Source organism: Diuraphis noxia, unplaced genomic scaffold (genome assembly GCF_037042655.1).
Source record: "Diuraphis noxia isolate RWA-SAM2 unplaced genomic scaffold, SU_Dnox_SAM2 contig0005, whole genome shotgun sequence".
Lineage (NCBI taxonomy): Eukaryota > Metazoa > Arthropoda > Insecta > Hemiptera > Aphididae > Diuraphis > Diuraphis noxia.
In genome coordinates this window covers 35,588,921-35,614,021 of record NW_028301715.1, presented here as the reverse complement: position 1 = coordinate 35,614,021, position 25,101 = coordinate 35,588,921, and the positions used below count along the sequence as shown (strand labels likewise).

Below are 25,101 nucleotides of genomic sequence, written 5' to 3'. Positions count from 1 at the left end.
ACCGTGGTCGGAGTGGATAGGACGGGCCAACTACTCGAGGACGTCGTCAATGGAGGCGATCGATGCGTGGACGTACAGCAGGGACCTTGAGCTCGCGCACCACAAGAGCGAGGCGGTGCTTCTTACCAAATTTCGAGCGTTCGTCCCTCCTCGCCTCGTGGTTGGCGGGCACCACATCGAACTAGCCAAGAAACTGAGGTACCTCGGCGTCATGTTTGACCATAGGCTGACCTTCGCGCCCCACATCAAGACCATAGCTGAGAGGACCTCCCGCTCGACAGTGTCCCTGGCGAGGATAACGCCAAACGTAAAGGGCCCGGGTCAGTGGAAGCGGAGGCTCCTCTCCTCGGTGGTCGAGAGCCAATTGTTGTACGCGGCTCCGGTGTGGGCCACCCAAGTGTCTAAAACCGCAAGAACTACGGAAAATCTGATCCGGCCCCGGAGGGCAGCCGTCCTGAGGGTGATAAGGGTCTATCGCCCCGTCTCGGATTAGGCATCGCTGCTCCTAGGCCACCAGCGGATCTAGTGGCGCTAGAAAAGAAGTAAATAAGCCGAAAATGAAGTCGAAGAAAAGTAAAAAGAAGAAGACGAAAGAGGGTCCGGCAATTGTCGATCTCGTGTCGGAATTGGAAGCCTCGACTTCGAAAGAAGTAAAGTCGGTCAAGAGGAAGAGATCCGGGACCACTGGGGCCGTTGAAAAACCACGACGGTGGTGAGGCAGGAGCGTGAGACAACACTGCGCGAATGCCAGGTGATTTGGGACCACACGACAAAGGCAGCGTGGACGAGGAGGATGATTCCAGACATCAGAAGGTGGGTGTATCAGTCAAGACTTGAAGCCATGACATTTCACATGGCCCAGGCATTGACTGGGCACGGATGCTACCAGCACTATCTGTGGAAGAGGAGGAGGGCAGCTGACCCAAACTGCATGCACTGTGAAGAGCCGGAGGACACTGTGGAGCACACGTTATTTAACTGTCCATTCTGAGCAGAAGACAGACGGGAGATGGAGCAATGCGTCGGCCGGCCACTACAACCCAATGATGTGCCAGATATCATCCTGGGGCCGGAGCAGGAGCTCCTCCCAGATGATGCATTCAGGAGGCGACGCATCGAGGAGATGGCGGAGGAACAGAGGTTGGCGTTTGGCAGAATGGTGGAGGCGATTCTCGGGCGGAAGGAGAATGCAGAGCGGGGCAGGCAGGCGCGATTAGTATGGTGAGACGTTTGGCGCAATGAAAGTGAACCGTTTACGGTGCGGACGATGGCCTAGCGACCGAACCCACCGGCGATCAAAGTCGCGCTGGTCCGCAGTCTGGGGGCGCACCCTTAGCGCACACGTTGGTACCCGAAAGACGGTGAACTATGCATGGCCAGGATGAAGTCAGGGGAAACCCTGATGGAGGTCCACAGCGATTCTGACGTGCAAATCGATCGTCTGAGCTGGGTATAGGGTCGAAAGACTAATCGAACCATCTAGTAGCTGGTTCCATCCGAAGTTTCCCTCAGGATAGCTGGCGCCGATGTATGTTTCCCGCCCGTTCGCGGGCTTACGGACGCCGGTGGGACTCCACGCTGTACGGCGCGGTAACAACCCGCTCGTAACACGGAGGATGTCTCATACGGTAAAGCGAATGATTAGAGGACATTGGGGCCGAAACGACCTCAACCTATTCTCAAACTATAAATGGGTGAGATCGCCGGGTTTTACCTGGTACACCGCGTGAACCGCGTGCGAAGCCGGCGACGGAACCCTAGGCGCTTAGTGGTAGAGGTGGGTCGGTCGCGAACAAACGAATCAAAATGACCGAATCAGTCTAATGACCGAATTGCGACCGAATCTAATATCTAAATGATTCGGTCATTCGTTCATGTGATTTTTAGATCTTTTGGATCTCGGTACCAGGACTGGAACGTATAAAATCGTTTATATTTTGATGTTAACTAGACTGATTTAATGATTCGCATAAATATTAAAATATCTATGGTGATTTGGTCACTTCTTTTTCTTTATTATTGTTCCATGTTATTACATAATTATTAATAAGATAAAGAATTTTAAGAATTACAACGAATTATTATAAAGGATAAAGGATAAACTATAAATAGTATAATATTCTTTTATTAATTTATATCATAAATGTTATATTGTAAATTGTAATAGAATTTACCATTTGGTAGTCATAGTATTTGGTAATAGTTAAATAGTTTTGTAATAGTTACATAGTACATATTTGAGTATGAACTACTTATATTGAGTTATACACATGGGTTAAAGTGGAGAATCAGTCACCCTACCTCTAAATGTGGTTAAAATAATTTAAAAATAATAAATAAATATCAGAATTAAAATATAAAGTAAAATTAATATTTGATAATAAAATAACTGAAAACATCATTCATGTTAGAATAATAAAATCATATTATTACGAGTTAACCATACAACAAAAATAAAAATTTAACATAATAACCAATTAAAATGTCATCATTTACAGATTTCTACAAGACAATAGGTACCTAAAAATAATACTAATAATCTAATTGCAAATCAATGTTCAAAAACAATAAAATAAAAATAAAAATTTTTAATTTATAAAAATAAATAAATGTAAGCTGTAAGCCAAGAAATTAATTGGATTATCCATTCAGATTCCAGATCATAATCATGAAATCCTTATACAAGGAAGGACTCATCTGATCATACTAAACCACTACATTGGACTACAAAAACAAAATTCTAATTTCCTCTGTCTCATGAATAAACAACATAACAATATATTCAAAAATAAAAATAAAAAATACTCATGGGAAACAAAAAGTAGAAGTCTACGCCAATCACAAAAACAACAAAACCAAGTTGTATGGATACCACTAAAATATATGAGTTAAAAGAATCTCAAGTCATATAGGAATTTATGATTGATTACAGCGTATAATTAAAGGGTAATGATTGATAAAGTGTACCTACCCTGTTTTGTGGGACATACACTATATATATATAAATATATGATAAATGCATAAAATATTTAATTAAGTAATTTTTATAGTGTAATAAAAGAATGTAATTTTTTTAAAGGCATATTTAACTGCGTACATTTAATGAATTTTTAGTAACTGCATAAAAGTCCTAGCTCTACAGTTATCAATTATAACTTTTACTTCCAATCATGCGCCTACTTTCAAGTTTATTTTTTTAATCACTATCATAGAACAATCGTGTAAAGTAATATTAAACAAAAGTATACAAATATTTTATTTTGAAATTGATGTCCTTAGATGAATATTTTGAGAATGAGAATTTATAATATTTAAATGTTTTTACTTATCAAACAACAACTTAAACACTTTTTTTTATTGAGCATTACAATACTTTTCATAATAATACTATTAACTATAATATGTTTATTGAAATTATAAATTTGTATATAAAAATAAAATTTGTTATTTTAAAGATAATATTCGTTTGATTGATGTGATATTTTAACAAAATATGTAATGACAAAGTCATACTTTTTTCAAGACTTTTAATAATGCAAACAATCAACAACCAAGAGCTTTTTTGACTTGATAACACTTAAGAGGATGTCAGTGCATTCCTTTTTTTTCTCTCTGACCCACGCACAACATACCAAATATTACGTTCACTATGATAATAATAATTTCTAAAATTAGAGTAAAATGGCCTCTTTTAAAATTTTAAGATACTTATTATTAAGAGCATCTTATAGGCTATATTTTAAACGAGCTATGAATACTTTAAAATACTCATAACTCACTTAATAATTAAAGTATAATAAGCCTATGATATGCCCTAGATAAAAATCTAACCATTAATTTTTCTCTAATTTTTAGAAATTATTAAGATTATTGTGAACAAAAAATGTGATATATTGCGCATGAGTCGGAGAAAAAAAATTCCACTGACATCCTCTTAATCGGCCTAACCAACCTTCTCTTTTTATTCTATCCCATAGTCGAAGGTTGTAAACCTTACCTAACCTGGTAGTATCACTCAAAGGGTCGAGTGACCTTTGCAATTTAAGATCCTTTCCTACATATTCAGAATTGTTAACATAACTATTCTACCTAACTATTCCCCTTCCCCCCACCTAACCTTATCCTCTCTCTCTGCCACTAACCCTCTTTCTTCCTATCCCAATCACACCCTCCCCTTCACCTAACTCACTGACTCTCATAACCTCTCACAATTCTCTCTCACTTTTGTTCTGTTCCCCCACCTAACCTTATCATCTCCCTTTGACACTACTTCTCTCATACCCTATCACTTTCACACCATCCCCCTCACCTATCTCTCTCACACTCACTCGTCTTACATTCCCCCTCTACCCGTTTTTCTCACACTTGCACCCTCTCATTCACTTTATCTCCTTATCCTTCACCCTATCTACCTCTCTCACTCCCTCTCACACTATCCTTCTCTCGCCCTCTCTTTACAAGTCACTATAGTACCTACCCTGCCCTACCTAACCTAATCTAATCTTACCTCACACTATCTCACTCTCTCTCTCTCTCTCTCTCTCTCTCTCTCTCACTCTATCTCTCACTCTCTCTCTATCTCTCTCTCTCTCCCCCCCTATCTCTTTATCCTTCTATGCCCCACTCTCACACTCCCAGTCCCTATAGTACCTACAGGTCATCGTACCTGATAATTGGAAAAATATTTAAATATCATTGAGGAAACTATTAAAAAAAAAATTTTAATTATTATACCTGATCAATTTCCTAATTTTTATCACGATTTTATTGATAACTTGAATAGTGTTATACCAGTGGTTAGAAACGAATAATTTAAAAATTGCTAGTAATCTATCCCCTGATCAATTAATAAATTAATAATATAAAAATAAACCTACTGAAAAATAGAAAATCACTTACCCAATATCTGAGTCTACTATAAAACTTCATCTTCGAAACATTGTTAATACATTTCACACAGGCTTCACAACGAATATGATATTTAGTTGGCAAATCTTCACTGACGAATACCATCTCTGAAATTTCAATAAAATATTCAACAATATTTTCTGACCTATTCATTTTAGATTCTGAACGAATTGATGAATGTATTGATTTTACAATGATTTGTGTGTTTTTAGATTCTGAGCGGAGCGATGAATGTATTGATTTAACCATGATGTGTGTTTTTTTTTTTTTTTTTTGTGTCTGGTGTCTGTCATCAAGTTTTGGGGGAGTAAAAGTGCTTTGATATTTGACTTCAGTACCTCGTTCGATCAGAAAGTGAATCTAGTTGGTACTTTGACTATAATGTATTAATTTATGTTTTAAATATTTCATTCAAGATCTTATTATTTCTTCACTAGTTCACTAACCACAACAAGTTAACTACTTGAACTCGGATACCTACCGGTTCGTTTTTATTTTAATAACGTAAAGATTAATTATAATTACTTGTATTAGTGTTTATTTATTTTACTTCGATAATTTAAAAATATTATTCCAATTTATTATTTATGAATTTTTGATATTATATTGTGTTTTTTTTAGAAAATGAATAATAAATGCAATTGTAATAAATTATTGAATTAGGTACCTACGTAAAATATAAAATAACCTATTCATGAAAAAAACCTAGACATAATTATTTTTTTAAGAAAAACAAAATTGTTCAATCTTATATACATAAAAAAAATGTTTTATATTAATTAAATAACTTACCATTGTATCAGTACCTACATATTATATTATATCATTATTGTAAATAAGTGTAACTAATGGCCTTTGTTGTCGATGTGAATATGCTCAATAAAAAAAAGAAACACCATATAAAATAATTATAAAATTGTTTACCTATAAATCTGTAAAAATTGAATTGAATTTTAAATGGTTTAACTTTTCAGCAATATGAATTATAAATATAATGTATAAATAGGTAATAATATATTAATCTATGTCAGTTGTTAGCTTATTGTATACATTTTGTATAATATTGTATACCTTAATAAATACCGAATGTAATTCATTCTATTAATCATTTTTTGATAATTTCTAACGTACAAAACCTTATCAACCATAAATTTTAATTTAATTGTGTTATTGTTCTATGAAAATATTAACAGCTATTAAAAATGAAGAATTTAATATTACAAACAAAGTAATATTGGATGGTTAAATACTACACCTTCAGTGATAAGTACATGAATATGAGGACAGTAAGTAGGTACTTAGCAGCTACACAGTTGCATTTTTTTACAAGCTATATTATTATAATATTTTTTCAGACGATTTACCATTGAAAACCACACATAACACATTCAAACAAATCAAATGAAAGTTCACAAAATTTCATTGAGCTAGTAGGCGTCAATGGAAACTTGGTGTGATAAAATAATCGACTCTAATAGTAAATAATAATTTTATCTTGATCTCGTGTTTATATGAACTTTATGTTATAACACAGTTTGTATTCTGTTTACATATTTAGATAATGAAGATTTTGAAATTTTGATAATAGTATTAAAGACAAGGACTGGAAGGAAAATAAAAGCTCAGAAACATCATAAAAAAGGTCTAAAATCAGAATTTGATGACATTTTAACTAGAACAAGGTGTCATAGTAAAGATTTTTGTAACAACTTTAATAAAAATACTATCGGTCAAATGGTTTTATAGAGAGATATTAAATTAATTAAAGTTAAAAAATAATTCCCTGATAAATTGTTTTTACAACAATTTAAACAACTTATGGGCAAGCAAATATTATCAAGAAATTATAGTTTTGAATAAAAATAAAATTATCAAACATACATTACATTATGAAATTAGCCTATAGCCTAATATTACCTACAGCCATAGGTAGCATAATATTATTAAACATAAGGCCATGATAATTATAATGAGTAAACTTTTATTTTACATTGTATTTCAAACAAGTATTACCTATATTATTAAAATAATAATAAATTATTCAATTTAATAAACATAATAATAAAAAATGTTTTAGTCTTGTACTCTTGTTGTTCAAAAGCATTTGATAATTTTATAGTCATTATCAGTATAGAATATTCTTTTTTTAATTTGTCATATTATTTGTTACTTTGATACATAAAAATAAGCTTATTGACTTAAAGACAAGTAGTATTTTATTTTGTGTTATTTAATTTAATATAAAATTATTTTTAAAGATATTGATTACATACCTACAACTATTAAATGATTAATTTTCATCCTTATATATATATTTCCTGTACAATTATAAATTATAACAACAATTTTAATCAAATTTCAAAAAAACTAACAGTCAATAATATTTTATATTATATACTATATTGGATATTATATGACATAAAAATAAACATAGCTTAAATTCAATACTGCCATATTTTGGTATGTCTGAAAATCAATTTCTGTATGCAATACAGCCACGTATCAAAATATGACAGTCTTGCATTTACTTAAAAAATTGTAAAAGGCCATAATAAGTCTGACATTTTGGGTTCAAGGGAATATTTTATAATATTTGAAAAAGTCACAATATAAAGTATGTTTTATGTGCCTATTGTAGTTTTTAGTTTCAAATGCATAGGTGAAGAACTCTTTGAAAACATCACCATTGTAAAAATGTACGAACATGTAGCTCAATTCTTTTACAACATTAAGCCGCAAAAAAATTGTTATTAAAACAAACTTACCTTAAATATCAATTATTTTGGGCTTTGTTAGAGTCTGCGACGTGTATGCACTCCGACGCTGAAATGGAAACGCATATCTGATTTGAATTGAAGTCTAAAAATAATGTGATTTATGAAAAAAAAAAGATTAAACGGAAAGCAGGATGTTTTCCGTTCATGTCTACTTTGCTATCTAATTGAAATGTTAGAATATTTAATCGACTGCGTCTTCCGCGACGACTTTGACAATCGCCATGGATTGATGGATTATATTGTACTAAATCAATAACTAATAAGAGAAATCCATAGATACCTAGGTTTATAATATAATACTAATTTTATATCAACGATGCCCTTGTATACAATCTGTTCATATCAGGGCATCGGGCAATAATGAAATGAGATAACTATACCGAAATAATGCATAACTTTATATAAGCGGTCTGACGTCGTCAACGTCCCGCGAAAAGTAACGTATTAAAAGTTAGTGTTACTCACAATATTACGGCCTCATCGCAGTGGTAATTTATTTGTCTCGGTTCGAATGATATACGTCTTTTCCCTTTCGACAAGTCGCATGCAAAACACATTTTTTCGATTGCTAGCGGTCCGACGTAATCATCGTTACACGAAAAGTAACGTATAATATATTCGCGTTACACCCAATAATATGGCGTGCGCAATGTTATTAATTATGTCAGCAATGCTTCTTGGCTTCGTCGTCATCGTCACGCGACGAGTTACTCGAATTTGTTATACGTTACTTTTCTCGTGACATAGAAGACGTCGGACCGCCGATATAATTTAAACTCAGCGCACACGCCGTACTATTACGAGTAACTCTAACTTGTTTTATGTTTCTTCTCGAGAAAACCATGACGACATCGGACCGATGACATAGTTATAATCAGCGCGCACATCAACTTAATACGAGTAACTCGAATTTGTTATACGTTACTTTTCTCGTGACATAGAAGACGTCGGACCGCCGATATAATTTAAACTCAGCGCACACGCCGTACTATTACGAGTAACTCTAACTTGTTTTATGTTTCTTCTCGAGAAAACCATGACGACATCGGACCGATGACATAGTTATAATCAGCGCGCACATCAACTTAATACGAGTAACTCGAAATTGTTATGCGTTACTTTTCTCGTGACGACGACAATAACGTTGGACCGCCGACATAATGAATCTCAAAGCGCACACCGTACTATTATTATGAGTAACTCTTATTATTTATATTAGTAACTTGTTATACGTTACTTTTCGAGTAAACCATGACGACGTCGGACTGCCGACATAATAAATCTCAGCGCACACAATATCAACTTATTACGAGTAACTTGAAATTGATATGTTACTTTTCACTTGACGACGACGATATAGGACCAAAGACATAATTATTCTCAACGCACACACCGTTCTATTGCGAGTTACTCGAGTTTGTTATACGTGTCGTATACGCCGATCACCGACATACACAAATTAACGAACAAATTAATTATAAGCACTTTTATTAAACACTTTACAAAAACTTATTGTTAAAATTTCCTGTTACATATGATTGTTTACTTAACCTGGTTTATAGATTTAAATATTATATATTTTGTATATTATGCATTATACAATAACACACCCCTATGTAACACAAAATATGTCCTCATATTTTTAAATAATTATTTCAGTTTTGAATGAAATTTACATCACATGGGTTTTGTACATAAAATTAAATAGAAGTTGATGGTCTTCTCCCGAAGAAGTGATCGTTGAATATAAAATATGTAGTAGTCTTCGTTCTAGTCCATAGATTGGTCGAAAATTGTTGTGTATTGGTGTTTCGGCAATGGACGATGATTTTTGTTTGAATCGCTTGGTTTATTACTTCGTCACATGCATCCCAGATAGCATTTTCGTAATGATAATGTTTTATTTATATCATATTTTCATCAGAAAAATAATATTTAAAAAAATATATTAATATAATGTAAAATAATATTATTTGTATAATATTAATATAATGTAAAATAATTATTTTGCCAATAATATTATTTGTAAAATATTAATAGAATGTCATAAACGTAATAATATTATATTATTTTGAAGATATTTTATTATAATGTTAATAATGCATTGTTTTAATGATATTTTGAATATAATATGGTTATGACATTATAATCGAAATAATAAAATAATATTTTGGACATAATATGATTATTATTATGGTTATCAAAAACAAAAATTACATAAATTAATATAAAAATATGTATATAATGTTCCAAAGATGGGTTTATTCAAGTGTTATTGAACAATGAACTGTTCAAATAATTTTTACAGCATATTATATTAAATATTAAAATGGCTACCTCCCTATAATAATATAATTTAATTAAAATAATATTTTTGTTTTAATAATTATCATAATTTTTTATATCCATTTCCAGACTGTTTGTCTAACTGGTCACTATAATAGTGGTCAGCTATAATATATAGTATTATGTTTAAACGTTTATTTGGTATATTTGGTATATTATTACTAGAATTTCTAAGCGCATTACCTATTTAATTCAATAATTATTCTCTCGGTTTTTTTAGATAGTACAGATAATTTGAATAATTAAAAAAAAAAATTACTCTATTCAGTTATGTCCTTTATTATTCGAATGGTTATTCGAAAGTTTATACGAATAACCGAACATTTATAATGGATTATAGTACAAATTATTCGTTACCGCCCATCGGCCATCACTAAATAATATTGTAATAATAATATATATAATGATAATATTATAAACGTAGATTATTATCGATGATAATTCTTAGGATATTTATAGATATTTTAAACGACGATAACACTGACAACAGTGCGGATTTTGCTAATTCCTATTTCGTGGTATAGTCGTCAAAATACACGTATTTACGATAAGCCATACTGCAGATACAGCCGCGGCCAACTGTCATAGATTCAATGAGTAAATACTAAATACTAAAATACTTATAATCGTTCATTATCGGCAGCGACGCGCGACGGCAGCTTGAAAATATAAAGCATTATAATATTTTGTTTCCATGATCGAAAAATCATTCAATTTTCTAAGTTGTTTTCGTAGTTTAATAAGTAATAAACTAATAACGTTTAATGTTCGTATTTAACTAAAACTGTTCGCCGTTAATCGTCTACCTATATTATATTTATTAAACATTTTGTGCATTATAGTGCTAACTGCCATTGTGGGATTGCTATCCTTCGTTTCTTATAGGTAAGTGATCAAGGTTTTAAGTTTTGTATAGTTATTTTATATTTAATAGGTTATTTAGATGTAAACTAACTAGATGTAACTCACAATACTTTTTATATAACATATTTTATCATAAGTCAACCCTATAGTTATTACTAGGCATTTAAATACTTTTAAATCACATACAGAATTGCATATTATATTAATAAATAATAGGTAATCTGCAATTATTTTATAAATATGTACCATTGTATTTAATATTTTATACAGAATTTATAGTATTTATTTTGTATAATATCAGTAATATATACCTACCAAGGATTTTAATTATACATAATTTGTTTAGGTACATATATATTTGTTTATACATATTTTGTGTAGGTATTCTGTATTGATTATTAATAGCAGTTATTATGTGATAAAACATGTATTTTAATTATTACAAATGTAAAATAGAAAAATATTTTTTATTTTTATGTAGGTACAATTAATCTTGTTTTCATATTGAATTGACACATAGGTAGGTACTATACTTTTATTATATTTTTGGATAATGTAGTATTGAATACTAGAAGGTAATAGATATATCTCTGGGTACTTATGTCATTAATTAAGATAAAGTTTCTTTGGAAGTTTCCATCTTCAAAAATCATAACAGCACATATAATAATAACTATAATATAACATAATAAATACTAATAGTAAGCTTTTAAGAATTAAAAACCCATAATAGTAATGTCTCTGTGTTATTAGAGTTAAGATCTTAATTTATATGAGTGTAAGCCACAACCAATAATCTGATACTTAATAAAAATAATTTATCAGTTACTTTAACATTATTTATTTATTACTAATTAGGTATTCCAAATTTTGAAATTTATTAAGTATGATTTCTACCTTTACTTACACAATATTAAAGACTAGCCAATAGACTTGTATCTAAATAAAATTGTATGCTTATAGTCTTATAGGTAAATATCATACTTATTAACACTAAATGTTAGGTAGATGGCATAGGTATTTAACAAGAATTTTACCTAGGCACTTACATATTTGTATCTTAATATACTGTATATATATGCCTGATCTTGTAGGTACCTACTATTGTATAAGTAGCGATAATGTCTTATCAAAATAAGTCAAACCTAAGTATGCGTTCTAAGAGAAGAAGAGTCAATGAAGAACTCAAAAATACATCTATACCTATATTAGCTACTACAATTGACAAAAATGTATCTTTGACTGCTCATTCAACAGGAATAAACATTATTCCAGAAGCAAATTTGGTTACTAATGTTAAATCTGTGGACAATGTTTGTGTTGCGCCTTCACAGAGAAGTATTAATAAATCCCCGAATAAATCAGTTGATCACAATTTAGTGACCGAATTGGGTGACACACTATCAGATGTTAGTGTTATTGAGTCTTCATCAGATGAAGATAATTGTTCTACTTCAAATAAGTGTGGTAAAACATCATTTTTTGTTTCATTAGTTGCTGAATGGGCTGTTAACTTTAAAATATCTCAAAATGCTCTTAATGGCTTATTAGGTATTTTAAAGCAACACACTTGTTTTGAATATTTGCCTAAAGATTCAAGAACAATCTTACATACTAAACCAATCAACATCTTAAATATTCACTCGGTAGAACCTGGAAACTATTACCATTTTGGCTTAGCTAATGCTATTAAAGAAAATATTCCATTAAATTTAAAAAATGCTTCAGTGATCCATATTGTTGCAGGAATAGATGGTTTGCCTTTATTTAAATCAACTGCTGAAGAATTTTGGCCAATACTTGCTTATATACAGCCAAATAGAAGTAACATATTTCCAGTAGGGATTTACTGTGGAAATAGAAAACCCATGGACAGCAATACATTCCTAAAGTATTTTGTAGAAGAAATAAATTTTCTGGACAACAATGGTATTGAAATTAATGGAAAAAACTTTAAAGTTATGTTGGATGTGTTATGCTGTGACGCTCCGGCTAAATCATTCATATTAAAAACTAAAGGACATGCTGGATTCTCTTCTTGTTCAAGATTTGAGCATAAAGGAGAACACTTATTGAATAGAATGTGTTTTCCATATACAACACCAGATAATCGACCATCCAAGAGAATTCATCAGAATTATATTTCTCAGTTTGATAAGGAATATCATACTGGAAATACTTCTATATTAACTACAGTACCATATTTTAACACTGTTGCGGATTTTTCATTGGGTTATCAACATTTAGTCTGCCATGGTGTGGTTAGAAAAATGATGTATTTATGGATTAAAGGCCCAGGGCCTATACGTTATCCATCTTGGAAAATAGAACAAATATCTAAAATACTGATAGGTCTAAGAGTCAGTATACCTTGCGAAATCAATCGAAAACCAAGAAGTTTGGCTCATATAAAAAACTGGAAAGCTACTGAATTTTGTACATTTTTATCGTATTTGGGTTCTTCTGCTATCAAATCTGTTGTATTAAAGGAACACTGGAACCACTTTTTTGATTTAAGTTTAGCAATGACAATATTATTGAGTCCTGACTATGCACAATATATTAATATTGCTAAGAAACTGTTGGATAATTTTGTTAAAACCTTCGAAAATTTGTATGGTCGTCACCTTATATCGCACAATGTCCATGGATTAACGCATATATGTGATGACTATATTAAATTCGGTCCATTGGACAATTGTTCTACATTTCCATTCGAGAATTACATGAGTACTCTAAAGAACATGATACGGAAGCCAGACAAGCCACTTATACAAGTTGTTTAAAGAAGTAACGAAATAAGTTTATTGAAATTAGATTCTCAAAAAGAAATATCCGTGTTTAATTTTTCTGGATTTCATAAATGTGGACCATTGATACAAAATATACAAGGATCCCAGTATACTACCTTAAAAATGAAAACATTTACTATTAAATTAAATACAAAAGCTAAAAGTTGACTTTTAACATGTAGCGGTAACATAATTAAAGTCTTCAATATAGTTAAAGATAAAAATGATGCAATATTTTTAATTTGTAAACAATTTCAAAACAAAGATATTTTATTTGATAAACCGATTAAATCTTCAGAATTAGATATTTATAATGTTAATACATTAAGTCATGAGCTCTACTGCTATCCTATAAATGAGATTAAAAAAAAAATGATTTTATCTGACAGTAATGTGTTAATAGCTTTACCATAAATTCATAGTTCTTGTAATGCATAATTAATAGTTATTAATATTTTATATTTAACGTTTGTTGTTAGTAATCAAGTATAAAGATTGTTAGTTATATTTATCATAAGTTGGTATTAATGTTAATTTAAGTTATAGTACATATATTCATTTATTAATAACTATTTAAACAATATATTTAATAAATTTAAAATTATTTAAAGTGTGGCAGTTTTATTATTTTAATATTTACTATATTTCAGTATAATATGTGGTCAGTTGTAAATTTTTCTGATGACAATGGAGTTGCAGTTGTGCCATCATTTTGGGTCAAAGAAAATAAATCTGCTTGGCCAAAAAAAAACGCAAATCACTTTATAAAACAAAGATTAATACCAAATAAATATGATTTTGAGTATTTATCAATTAAAAAAAAAATGTGCAAGGACTTAGGTAATATTATAATATACAATAATACTAAAGAATACATATTATTGCTATTGTCTATTATGTTAATAAAATAATTTTATATTTTTCAGATGATTATTTTCAGGCTAAGGTCCGAAACAAAAAAGTCTGAAAATACTTTGAATGTTTCATCTTCACCATATGAAACAGATGATGAAATCAGAACTAGGCAAAAGAATGCAACAAAAAAAAAATATAATAAAATGGCAACAATTCAAAAAAATAAGGCAATTAAAAAACCAGCATGGATTCCAGATTCCATTAAAAGTAGGTAATTTTGAAAAATAAAAATATTATATACAGGGTGATTTTTTTATCATGAACCACTCATTATTTCAAAAAATATCAATGTTTTTGAAAATATTTTTTTACAAAGTTTCATGTTGTTAAAAAAACGTTTTTATTAAAAAATTATGTTTTTTAATATTTTTTATCCTTACATTTTTTTGTTTTTTACTTTTTTGAATGACAACCTAGAGTTTTAATTTCATATTCCAAAGCAGAATATTTTTCTAAGTATTTTGATACGTAAAAATCGAATTTTGGACGAGTAGTTTATCAGTTATAAGTATTTTAAGTTTAGACAAGCGGAGTAGTGGACAAACATTTTGCGGGGTAACCTCGTACCACTCCACTCCGCCAATCTAAACTTTAAATATTTATAACTCATAAACTACTCGTCTAAAATTCGATTTTTATGTATCAAAATACTTAGAAAAATATTCTGCTTTAGAATATGAAATTAAAACTCTAGGTTGTCATTCAAAAAAGTAAAAAACTTAAAAAATTATAAGGATAAAAAATATTAAAAAACATAATTTTTTAATGAAAATGTTGTTTTTTTAACAACACGAAATTTTGTAAAAAAATATTTTCAAAAACATCAATGTTTTTTGAAATAATGAGTGGTTCATGATAAAAAAATCACCCTGTATATCTACCCATTAGAATAGTAGGTACTTATTAAAATTACTGTTTGATTCTTAGGTTCATGTGGGGAAATTGAAGAGAATACTAATTGTGACAATGAGCTTAATAATCCAGATAACATACATATTGGTATGAAAATTATAATCAGTACACTGCATGTATTATTTAGTTTGTTTATAGGCCCACATGGTAGGAATGTAGGACACAACAGTGAAATAAGCTGTCTTTATTTCTTACACATAGTTGTATATGTTACCGTCAATGATGTAAATTAGTTAATAACGTAAATGCCTAGCCAATATTATAAATTCCTAACATCAGTAGTCGATATTGTCAATGCCAAGGAATTAACTGACAACATAGGCAAGGTTTTAAAATTTAAATATTTTGTTAACACATTTAGAACTATGACTAGGAACTTACTTTAATGTCTAATACTGATAGGCAATGTTGATAATTATGTTTAACAAAATATTTTAATTAGGTCAGAAATGTATAAATACAAGATAAATTATACATAATTAATAATTATTTATTTTCACAATCTGTTATGCCGTGACACTTTGAATTGCATAAAACATTATTTTTTTTACATGCGCATCTATTAGTTTTGCATTTGGTTTTGCAAATACATCCTGTATAGCCTTGTGATCCCGCGATTCCATATCCAGCAGCCTCACAAACCGTAATTTCTTTTACTCCGGCAGTCGCGATTGTTTTTTCATAATTCAATATATTTTCAGGACACGGAACAAGTTGTGCTCTAGTGAACCTATTTTTTAGCATGCCATACTCCGTACCTACATAGTAATTTATTTTAATATTGTTATTAATTTATTTTAACTATGCCTGAAAAATCCCGGAGTTATTGTCATTACCTAGGAGATATTTCTAATTGCATCATCGACTGATTATAATAGACATTAACGATATTTACTAGTCAATATCGTGTACTGCCTAATTTGATCGGAAATATCGTTATTGACTAGTCATTAACATTAATTCCTTAATTTACGTCTTTGCCGATAACATATATATAGATTGTATAGTAAACCTGATCACTTTATTTCACTTATTGTGACAGGTCAATGTTAAAGTACCTAGTACAACTTAATGTTTAAAATACAGCGATAGCGTAGTTAAGATTTTAAAATTAAGATTTTTTGAATTAGTAAAAAATCATATATACCACATATTTGGTTAAATTTTAAACATCTTATTATTATTTTTACAACATCAACATTCTAGACATCCTATTACTTTAATTTTTATTTTTAATCAGTATACCTATACTATTTATTTATAATTATTGTTCTTTATAGATACTCCACCTTCTAGGAATAAAATTATTATTGATAAAGTATTATTGAGCAACCAATCAGTTAAAAGACAATTAGATTTTTTTTAATGAGCTATCTTTGAGCCCAGAGTTAATATCAGCTGCCGAAGTACTTAGTATGTATGTAATAATACTATTGTAAAGATGATTTTTAAAAATTAAAAAACTTCTAATGATTATGTCAATTATCCTTTTTTCAGTTGCTCAAGATGATGCACAAGAAGTTATTTATACATCCTCGTCGCCCTTTAAAGTCTCCAGGACCAGTGCTACAGTTGATAACTCAGAATTAGGTATGTATAATAGTATGAAATTTACAGTTTATTACTTAATTTAATAACCATTTAGTGGTTTCATTTGGGGGCAGACTGGTGGCAAGTTGGGCATTTGCTCCTGTCTAATTTTCAAAGCAGCCCGATGGGCTGTCCCCAGTTGTTTCCATTTTATAATGATTATTATGTTTTATTAGCACAAAAACATGCCTATTTTATTGAGTACTAAGAAATTATTGTCACAATGATACATTTTGTAATAAATAATATATAGACCTCTTTTTTTTAACAGATTGACTGCCATGACAATTTGGACATACTTGCCAAATTGTTTATGTGACACATATATGGGTTATGTCTGATTTTTATTTTGTTTCTGTGCATCACAAAGTGTAATTCATGAAACACTAGTGACACACTGGTGGGTCACGTTTTTATTGATTTTGGAATCAATTCTTTATCAGTAACATTTTAATATAATAATAAAATAAGGTTATAATAAAATCAAATTTTTCTCAAAAAATGGATAGTAAACATTGTGTGACTCATATACGGGTCTAGTGGCAGTCAACCTGAGTTACCCATTTGAGCTGGTCAAAACTCCTCCCCCCCCCCCCCCCACCAATTGAAAACAGAAGTGACACCACTAACTATTATCTAAAAACCAAATGCATAATATTTAAAATCATTAAATATGTTAACAGACATACTGAATAAGATAAATAGAACCACATTAAACACATGGTATGAAATAAAAACTATGACCGAAAGAATAGAAAATATTGAAAAATGTATGACAAATAAGACAAATATATTTGAACTTCACGAAACAACATTGGAAGGCATTGATCATGTATTACAACACATACTTTGTAATTTACCGTTGAAAACAGAAGAGGATCTTTCAATATTTGAAGAAAAATTAACTGATATCCAGATAAAAAAAAAAATGGTGAGAGTTATTTATTATAATAATAATGAGTAATAACTAACATATAAAGAGGTCTCTAAATCTTTTGACCTAAGTAACTTACTGGGTTTTTTGTATGGGCTATCTTTATAATTTTTTGGGGAGTTATTAAATTTTTTCAATACAGATGTACCTACTTATAAATAATTGAATTGTATTCAGGTAAAAAAATGATAATAATAACAATTTGAAAGTCAACTAAAAGAACAAATTAAAATATGATTACAGGTAGAAGAACTGTCACGGTTAGCTCGCAACAACATAGGAGGTACAGTTAGAACAATATTGAGATTTCTTTTCACTGATGAACTACTAAAGGAATTTAGTTACAAGGGACAAAAAAAGAGTTCTCAGTTTTGGCCACATGTTCTTTAATATTCGGTAAGAAAGATGATAACATAATATATTCTTTTATATTCAATTTCTTCTCTAAGTTTATTTTACATTTTTATCCTATGATACCAATATACTAACCTACGTATAAATTAACCAAATATATTTTTTCAGTTTATAGTTTATTATATTTGAATGTGTGTCAGATTCAATAAATAAAATTGGAAAGTTTAAAAATTGTAATACAATTGATGTTGAAACACCAATGAAAATTTTTATTGCTGGCGCCAAATCCCGTCTCAATCAACCTTAATGTATTATATAGTTAATTGTAGAATTATTAATAAAAATAAAATATTTCATTTGCTCCGTCAAATAATTTGTAAAAAATGTTTAGTAATATAATTATATATTATATAATATTTTTATTTATCAATTAGAATGTTGTGAGCCAACCTATAATGGTTGAAAAAAAGTATATTTTATTAAATGTATACTTTATAATTATGCCAATAGGTATAATATTATATTATAATAAGTGAATAATTGGAGGATTGTGCTAAAAAGTAATAAGTAGAAGACTAATTGGATTATGCTTGAAGATATTAAAATTATTTGTCGTACTTGACAAATAATAAAAAAGGGGGATACTGTATATCTATTTATTCATATTAATAAAAATGATGATTGAAAAATTGGTAATATACAATATAGGTAATCATATAGAATATAGATAATATATATATTATGTAATTAAATATACCTATGTATAATATATTATTTATATACCTGTAAGTAATAATAACCCTGTGAGTTATGTTATAAATTAATTAGTTTAGGTAAACATATTATATTTATAAATGTATGAATATATTTAAAATCTTTAAATAATCATATAATGAGAATATTAAAATAATAATAAAATAAAAATAATATTATAATATTATAAAAATAACATTTTATTTACATTATTTTTAAAATATCATATAAACGATAATCTCGTGGCCAACTGACATTTTATAAATATTTTTTAAATATTATTTTAATCAAAAAAATGAAGAAAAAAACATTTATTAAATCATATCATCATAAAAATAATATTTTTTAAATCTTAATAAAATATATTTTTGCTATCTGGGATTTAATCATATTACAATTATCAATGCCAAGGTTAAAAAATATGCAAACCTATTCAATTCTACACGTAATTGATAAATAAAAGTATAAAACTCAAGTCAACAATCAGGTAAAAGTAAATATGTGTCAACATAATTAGTAATTACAAATTATAAAATAAAATAAATATATATACATTTTTAATAGAAGTTAAATTTTACATTATTCTTGTATACAAATAATAAAATGTTGTTAAAGATGTAAAATAAAGGTGTCATTTAAAAGTTATATGACATAATAATACCTACTTACTTATAAATATGTAATTACAGCAATTTGCTTACACGGCAAAAATTTAACAATTTGTTGAACTGATAGTTTCATATTGAAATGAGAAATATGTTGCCATAAGCCAATAACATAAAGGTATGATAATAACATTTTTGTTTTATTTAAAATTACTAAAGTATAAACATCAATAATAAAACAATTAACACAGGAAAGGAAAAAAACAATGTAGCATTAGAGAAAAATGAATAATATGCAGTTTTGATTATTAAATATTAGATCAATAAAAATATTATTGAGCTATAATCTTACAATATTGATTGTTACACGCGTATGTACTATTATGTAATTATTTATGATATAGGTATGTTAAAAGTTCCATTAGATAATATATTTTGGTAAATTGATGAGCTAAATATAACTTACACATTTCTAAAAACTTAATAATTATTATAGACAGAAAAAAACATAGTTAATACTAATATATCATTGAATTAAAGATAATAAGGTATATTATGTATTAAAAAGATAAAATAAATAAATATAAGATATTATTTTTATTCACACATTTTTTTTTATTCATAATAATATATTAAGACAATTTTTTATTATTTGTTAAATTAATATAATAAGACATTATTAAAATGCAATGCAATACTATTTATATAAACAAATTTCAAATGGTCCTAAAACATTATAGTTTTTCTTTGTATGGTGCTCTCGGTTAATATATGTATGCAAATCTAATATACTACACTGACTATTTGAGCTCAAAATCAAAATATCTCTCATGCACAGAATATTTTTCTAAGATTTTTTGTTTCTATTGTAAAATAAAAATTGCTCCTCATTTATATTATGACATTATAATTTTTTTTTTCTATCTAATGGCTGATGAAAATTAAAATATTTAAACTATTAAATTTGAATTTTTTTTTGTACGACTAACCTACAAAAATAATTGTAGCAACTCTAGATTTATATTTTGCATGTGGAATATATAATTAATTATTAATTATTATTAATCAAATAGGTACCAAAAAAAAAAAAAAATATTAAATACGAAACTTTAAAGTTATGTCACTCATACATGTGAACATTAATGTTGTATTTCTTCAAAACGTAGGTACCTAATCTCAAAAATAGGCAATAATACCGTATGAATGCACATACACGCTAAGTCAAAATATCGCATAAATATATAATAGGTACATATCAAGTCAAAATATCGAATTTACACTTTGCCCAAAAATTCGTATTCGCGAAAATTGTGCTAAGGGACAATATACCCAAATAAATACACTTAAAAAAAAATTTAAAAAATACTCGAGTCTTGAGGTACCAAAAAATTGAGTCAAAAATATCGTCTAGGTATATAGATTCCACAAGCTGTGGAAAGGTTGAGGTACCAAATCACGCATAAATTCACGTAAATTCAAAAATCCGTGTACACACATATAGGTACACAAATCTTGAATCAAAAATAACGTGTATAATATATAACACACACACAAGCAGTGCAAAGGTTGAGCCTCAACCGTTGAGGTACTAAGTCACGCAAAAATTCTCAGAAAAAAAAATCCATGTATACTGTGTACACTGTACACATACACACACACAGATCGTAGAATCACAAGCCACGAGTTGGGCGCCACTTTGTCGTAAACGCCGATCACCGACGTACATAAATTAATTATAAGCACTTTTATTAAACACTGACGTCTAGTGGCGAGTCACATACGATCGCCACTGGGTTCTGACACTGGTGGTCAGAGGTAATCGAGTCACACGACTCTCGCCAATAACTGACCCCTTTTCTGTCTTCACATATTCTTTAAATATAAATTTTACAATCGAAACACAATCGGTAATATCGATATTAAGTTTGACCTAGTTAGATTATACCTACTGACTATGCTCAAAATTATACTAATTATATTGTTAAAATGTCCTGTTACATATTATGATTGTTTACTTAACCTGGTTTAGAGATTTAATTATAATATTTTTTGTATATTATGCATCATACGTTACTTTTCTCGTGACGACAACGAAGTTGGACGACCGACAGTATTATAATATCAACACGCACGCCGTTCTATTGCGAGTTATTCGAGTTTGTTATACGTTACTTTTCTCGTAACGATGACGACGTCGGCACGCCGATAATATTAATCGCAATGCGCACGCCGTAATATTACGAGTAACTCTAAATATTGTTATACGTTAATTTTCGAGTAAACCATGACTACGTCGGACCGACTGCATAATTAAACTCGGCGAGCACATCAATTTATTACGAGTAACTCGGAATTGATATGGGTTACTTTTCTTGTGACGACGACGACATCGGACGGCCGACATAATTATTCTCAACGCGCACGCCATTCTATTGCGAGTTACTAAAACTTGTTATACATTACTTTTATCGTGACGTCAAAGACGTTGAACCGTCGACATAATTAAACTCAGCGCGCACGTCAACTTATTACGAGTAACTCGAAATTGTAATACTTTTTTTTTGCTCGTGGACGACAATGAAGTTGAACCGCTGACATAATTAATATTAACGCGCACGCTGTTCTATTAAGAGTTACTCATGTTTGTTGTGCCTTAATTTTTTTGTGACGAAGACGGCGTAGGACCGCCGACATAATTATTCTCAACGCGCACGCCATTCTATTGCGAGTTACTAGAACTTGTTATACATTACTTTTATCGTGACGTCAAAGACGTTGAACCGTCGACATAATTAAACTCAGCGCACGCATCAACTTATTACGAGTAACTCGAAGTTATTATAAGTTACATTTCTCGCAACGACGACGACGTCGGACCGCCGACAATATTAATTTCAACGCGCACGCCGTTCTATTGTAGTGAGTTATTAGAGCGCTTTCAGACGAGACACTTTGTAGCCGGCCACTAGAATCAGTGTCTGGTGGCTGACGGGGACAAAACACGCCGATTCGGACAAAACACAACGACATAATTAATCTCAAAACCTATGCCGTTCTATTGCGCGTAACACAAGTTTGTTATACGTTACTTTTCGTGATAACCATGACGACGTCAGACCGATGACATAATTAATCTCAAAGCGCACGACGTACTATTACGAGTTTACACGCTTAAAGTTATGAACATTTTCGTGTTACTCACAATAAAACGGCGTTAATTTCAAGAAAAATTAATGAAATAATATATGAAGGTTAATTAAATCATAATAAAATTATGTTTATTTAGTGGTAAGTGGCTAATTAAGATTAAAAGTTGTGTATACAAAAATATACAAAACGATATTTTGAAAATAAAAATGGAAAGGGGGTATTGGCGCCCGCAGGCAAATGATTTTTAAGAATCAAAAAACAAAATTGGATAAAATTATAGACTTGAAATAGACAATGAAGACTGCACTATGTATTCTCAAGCAAAACTAATGAAATAATATATGAAGGATAATTAAATCATGACAAAATTATGTTTATTTAGTTGGATGAGGCTAATAAAGTTTAAAAATTTTGTCTACAAAAATGAACTAGGGATATATTTTGAAAATAAAAATGGAAAGGGGGTATTGGCGCCCGCAGGCAAATGATTTCTAAGGATCAAAAAAGAAATTTGGAAAAAATTATTGTCTTGGAATAGACAACGAAGAATGCACTATGAACTCTCAAGAAAAATTAATGAAAGATAATTAAATCATGATTAAATTATGTGTTTTTGGGGCAAGTGGTTAATAAAATTTAAAAGTTGTGTTAACAAAAATATACAAGTGTTATATTTTGAAAATAAAAATGGAAAGGGGATATTGGCACCCGCAGGCAAATGATTTTTAAGGATCAAAAAAGAAAATTGGAAAAATATTTGAACTTAGAATAAACAATGAAGACTGCATTTTGTCTTCTCAAGAAAAAAAAAAGAAAGATAATTAAATCAGGATTAAATTATGTTTTTTTGGGGCAAGTGGCTAATAAAGTTTAAAAATAGTTTCCACAATAATAAACTAGATCTATATTTTGAAAATAAAAATGGAAAGGAGGTATTGGCACCTACAGGCAAATGATTTTTAAGGAACAAAAAAGGATTTTGGAAAAAATTATTGTCTTGGAATAGACAATGAAGAATGCACTATGAATTCTCATGAAAAATTAATGAAAGATAATTAAATCATGATTAAATTATGTGTTTTTGGGGCAAGTGGTTAATAAAGTTTAAAAGTTGTGTTTACAAAAATATACAAGTGTTATATTTTGAAAATAAAAATGGAAAGGAGGTATTGGCGCCCGCAGGCAAATGATTTTTATGGAACAAAAAAGAAATTTGGAAAAAATTTGAACTTTGAATACACAATGAAGACTGCACAATGTATTCTGAATAAAAATATAAGAAAGATAATTAAATCATGATTAAATTATGTTTTTTTGGGGCAAGTGGGTAATAAAGTTTAAAAATTGTGTCCACAATAATAAACTAGAGCTATATTTTGAAAATAAAAATGGAAAGGAGGTATTGCCGCCCACAGGCAAATGATTTTTAAGAATCAAAAAAGGAATATGGAAAAAAATTGAACTTAGAATAAACAATGAAGACTGCACAATGTATTCTCAAGAAAAATTAATGAATGATAATTAAATTATGTGTTTTTGGGGCAAGTGGTTAATAAAGAATAAAAGTTGTGTTTACAAAAATATACAAGTGCTATATTTTGAAAATGAAAATGGAAAGGGGGTATTGGCGCCCGCAGGCAAATGATTTTTAAGGATCAAAAAAGAAATAAAAAAAAATTATTGTCTTGGAATACACAATGGAGACTGCACTATGTATTCCCATGAAAAATGAATGAAATAATATATGATGAGTAATTAAATCATGTTAAAATTATGTTTTTTTAGTGGGATGAGGCTAATAAAGTTTAGAAATTGTGTCCACAAAAATAAACTAGAGATTTATTTTGAAAACAAAAATGGAAAGGGGGTATTGGCGCCCGCAGGCAAATAATTTTTAAGGAACAAAAAAGAAATTTGAAAAAATTATTGTCTTGGAATAGACAATGGAGACTGCACTATGTATTCCCATGAAAAATGAATGAAATAATATATGATGGGTAATTAAATCATGATAAAATTATGTATATTTAGTGGCATGTGGCTAACAAAGTTTAAAAGTTGTGTCCTCAAAAATAAACTAGAGCTATATTTTGAAAATGAAGATGGAAAGGGGGTATTGGCGCCAGCAGGCAAATGATTTTTAAGGATCAAAATTGAAATTTGGAAAAATATTTGAACATAGAATACACAATGAAGACTGC

The 25,101-nt window shown here is 29.6% G+C and overlaps 1 protein-coding gene, 1 long non-coding RNA gene and 2 pseudogenes across 5 annotated transcripts in view; 3 read left to right on the top strand and 1 right to left on the bottom strand.

The window, feature by feature from the left end:
- The window catches only part of LOC149055238 (uncharacterized), a 429,976-nt pseudogene that overhangs the window by 341,590 nt on the left and 63,285 nt on the right, over positions 1-25,101 (top strand).
- LOC149055239 (uncharacterized) overlaps positions 1-25,101 on the bottom strand; it is an 84,729-nt gene that overhangs the window by 40,464 nt on the left and 19,164 nt on the right. For all 3 annotated transcript variants that reach the window (XR_016192146.1, XR_016192145.1, XR_016192147.1), the window contains exons 4-5: positions 7,674-7,767; positions 4,900-5,015 (exon numbers count right to left, since the gene is read on the bottom strand). This is a non-coding gene — a long non-coding RNA (uncharacterized LOC149055239). The remainder of the gene's footprint in view (positions 1-4,899; positions 5,016-7,673; positions 7,768-25,101) is intronic.
- LOC149055241 (uncharacterized) lies at positions 12,017-13,681 on the top strand. The gene has a single exon (XM_089228545.1). The coding sequence runs from the start codon at positions 12,017-12,019 to the stop codon at positions 13,679-13,681; it is 1,665 nt and encodes a 554-aa protein (XP_089084671.1).
- LOC149055240 (uncharacterized) lies at positions 14,338-18,806 on the top strand (annotated as a pseudogene). Its single transcript, XR_016191923.1, has 8 exons — positions 14,338-14,527; positions 14,614-14,809; positions 15,530-15,601; positions 16,795-16,927; positions 17,012-17,104; positions 17,788-18,035; positions 18,282-18,434; positions 18,561-18,806. The product of XR_016191923.1 is annotated as an uncharacterized LOC149055240 (transcript).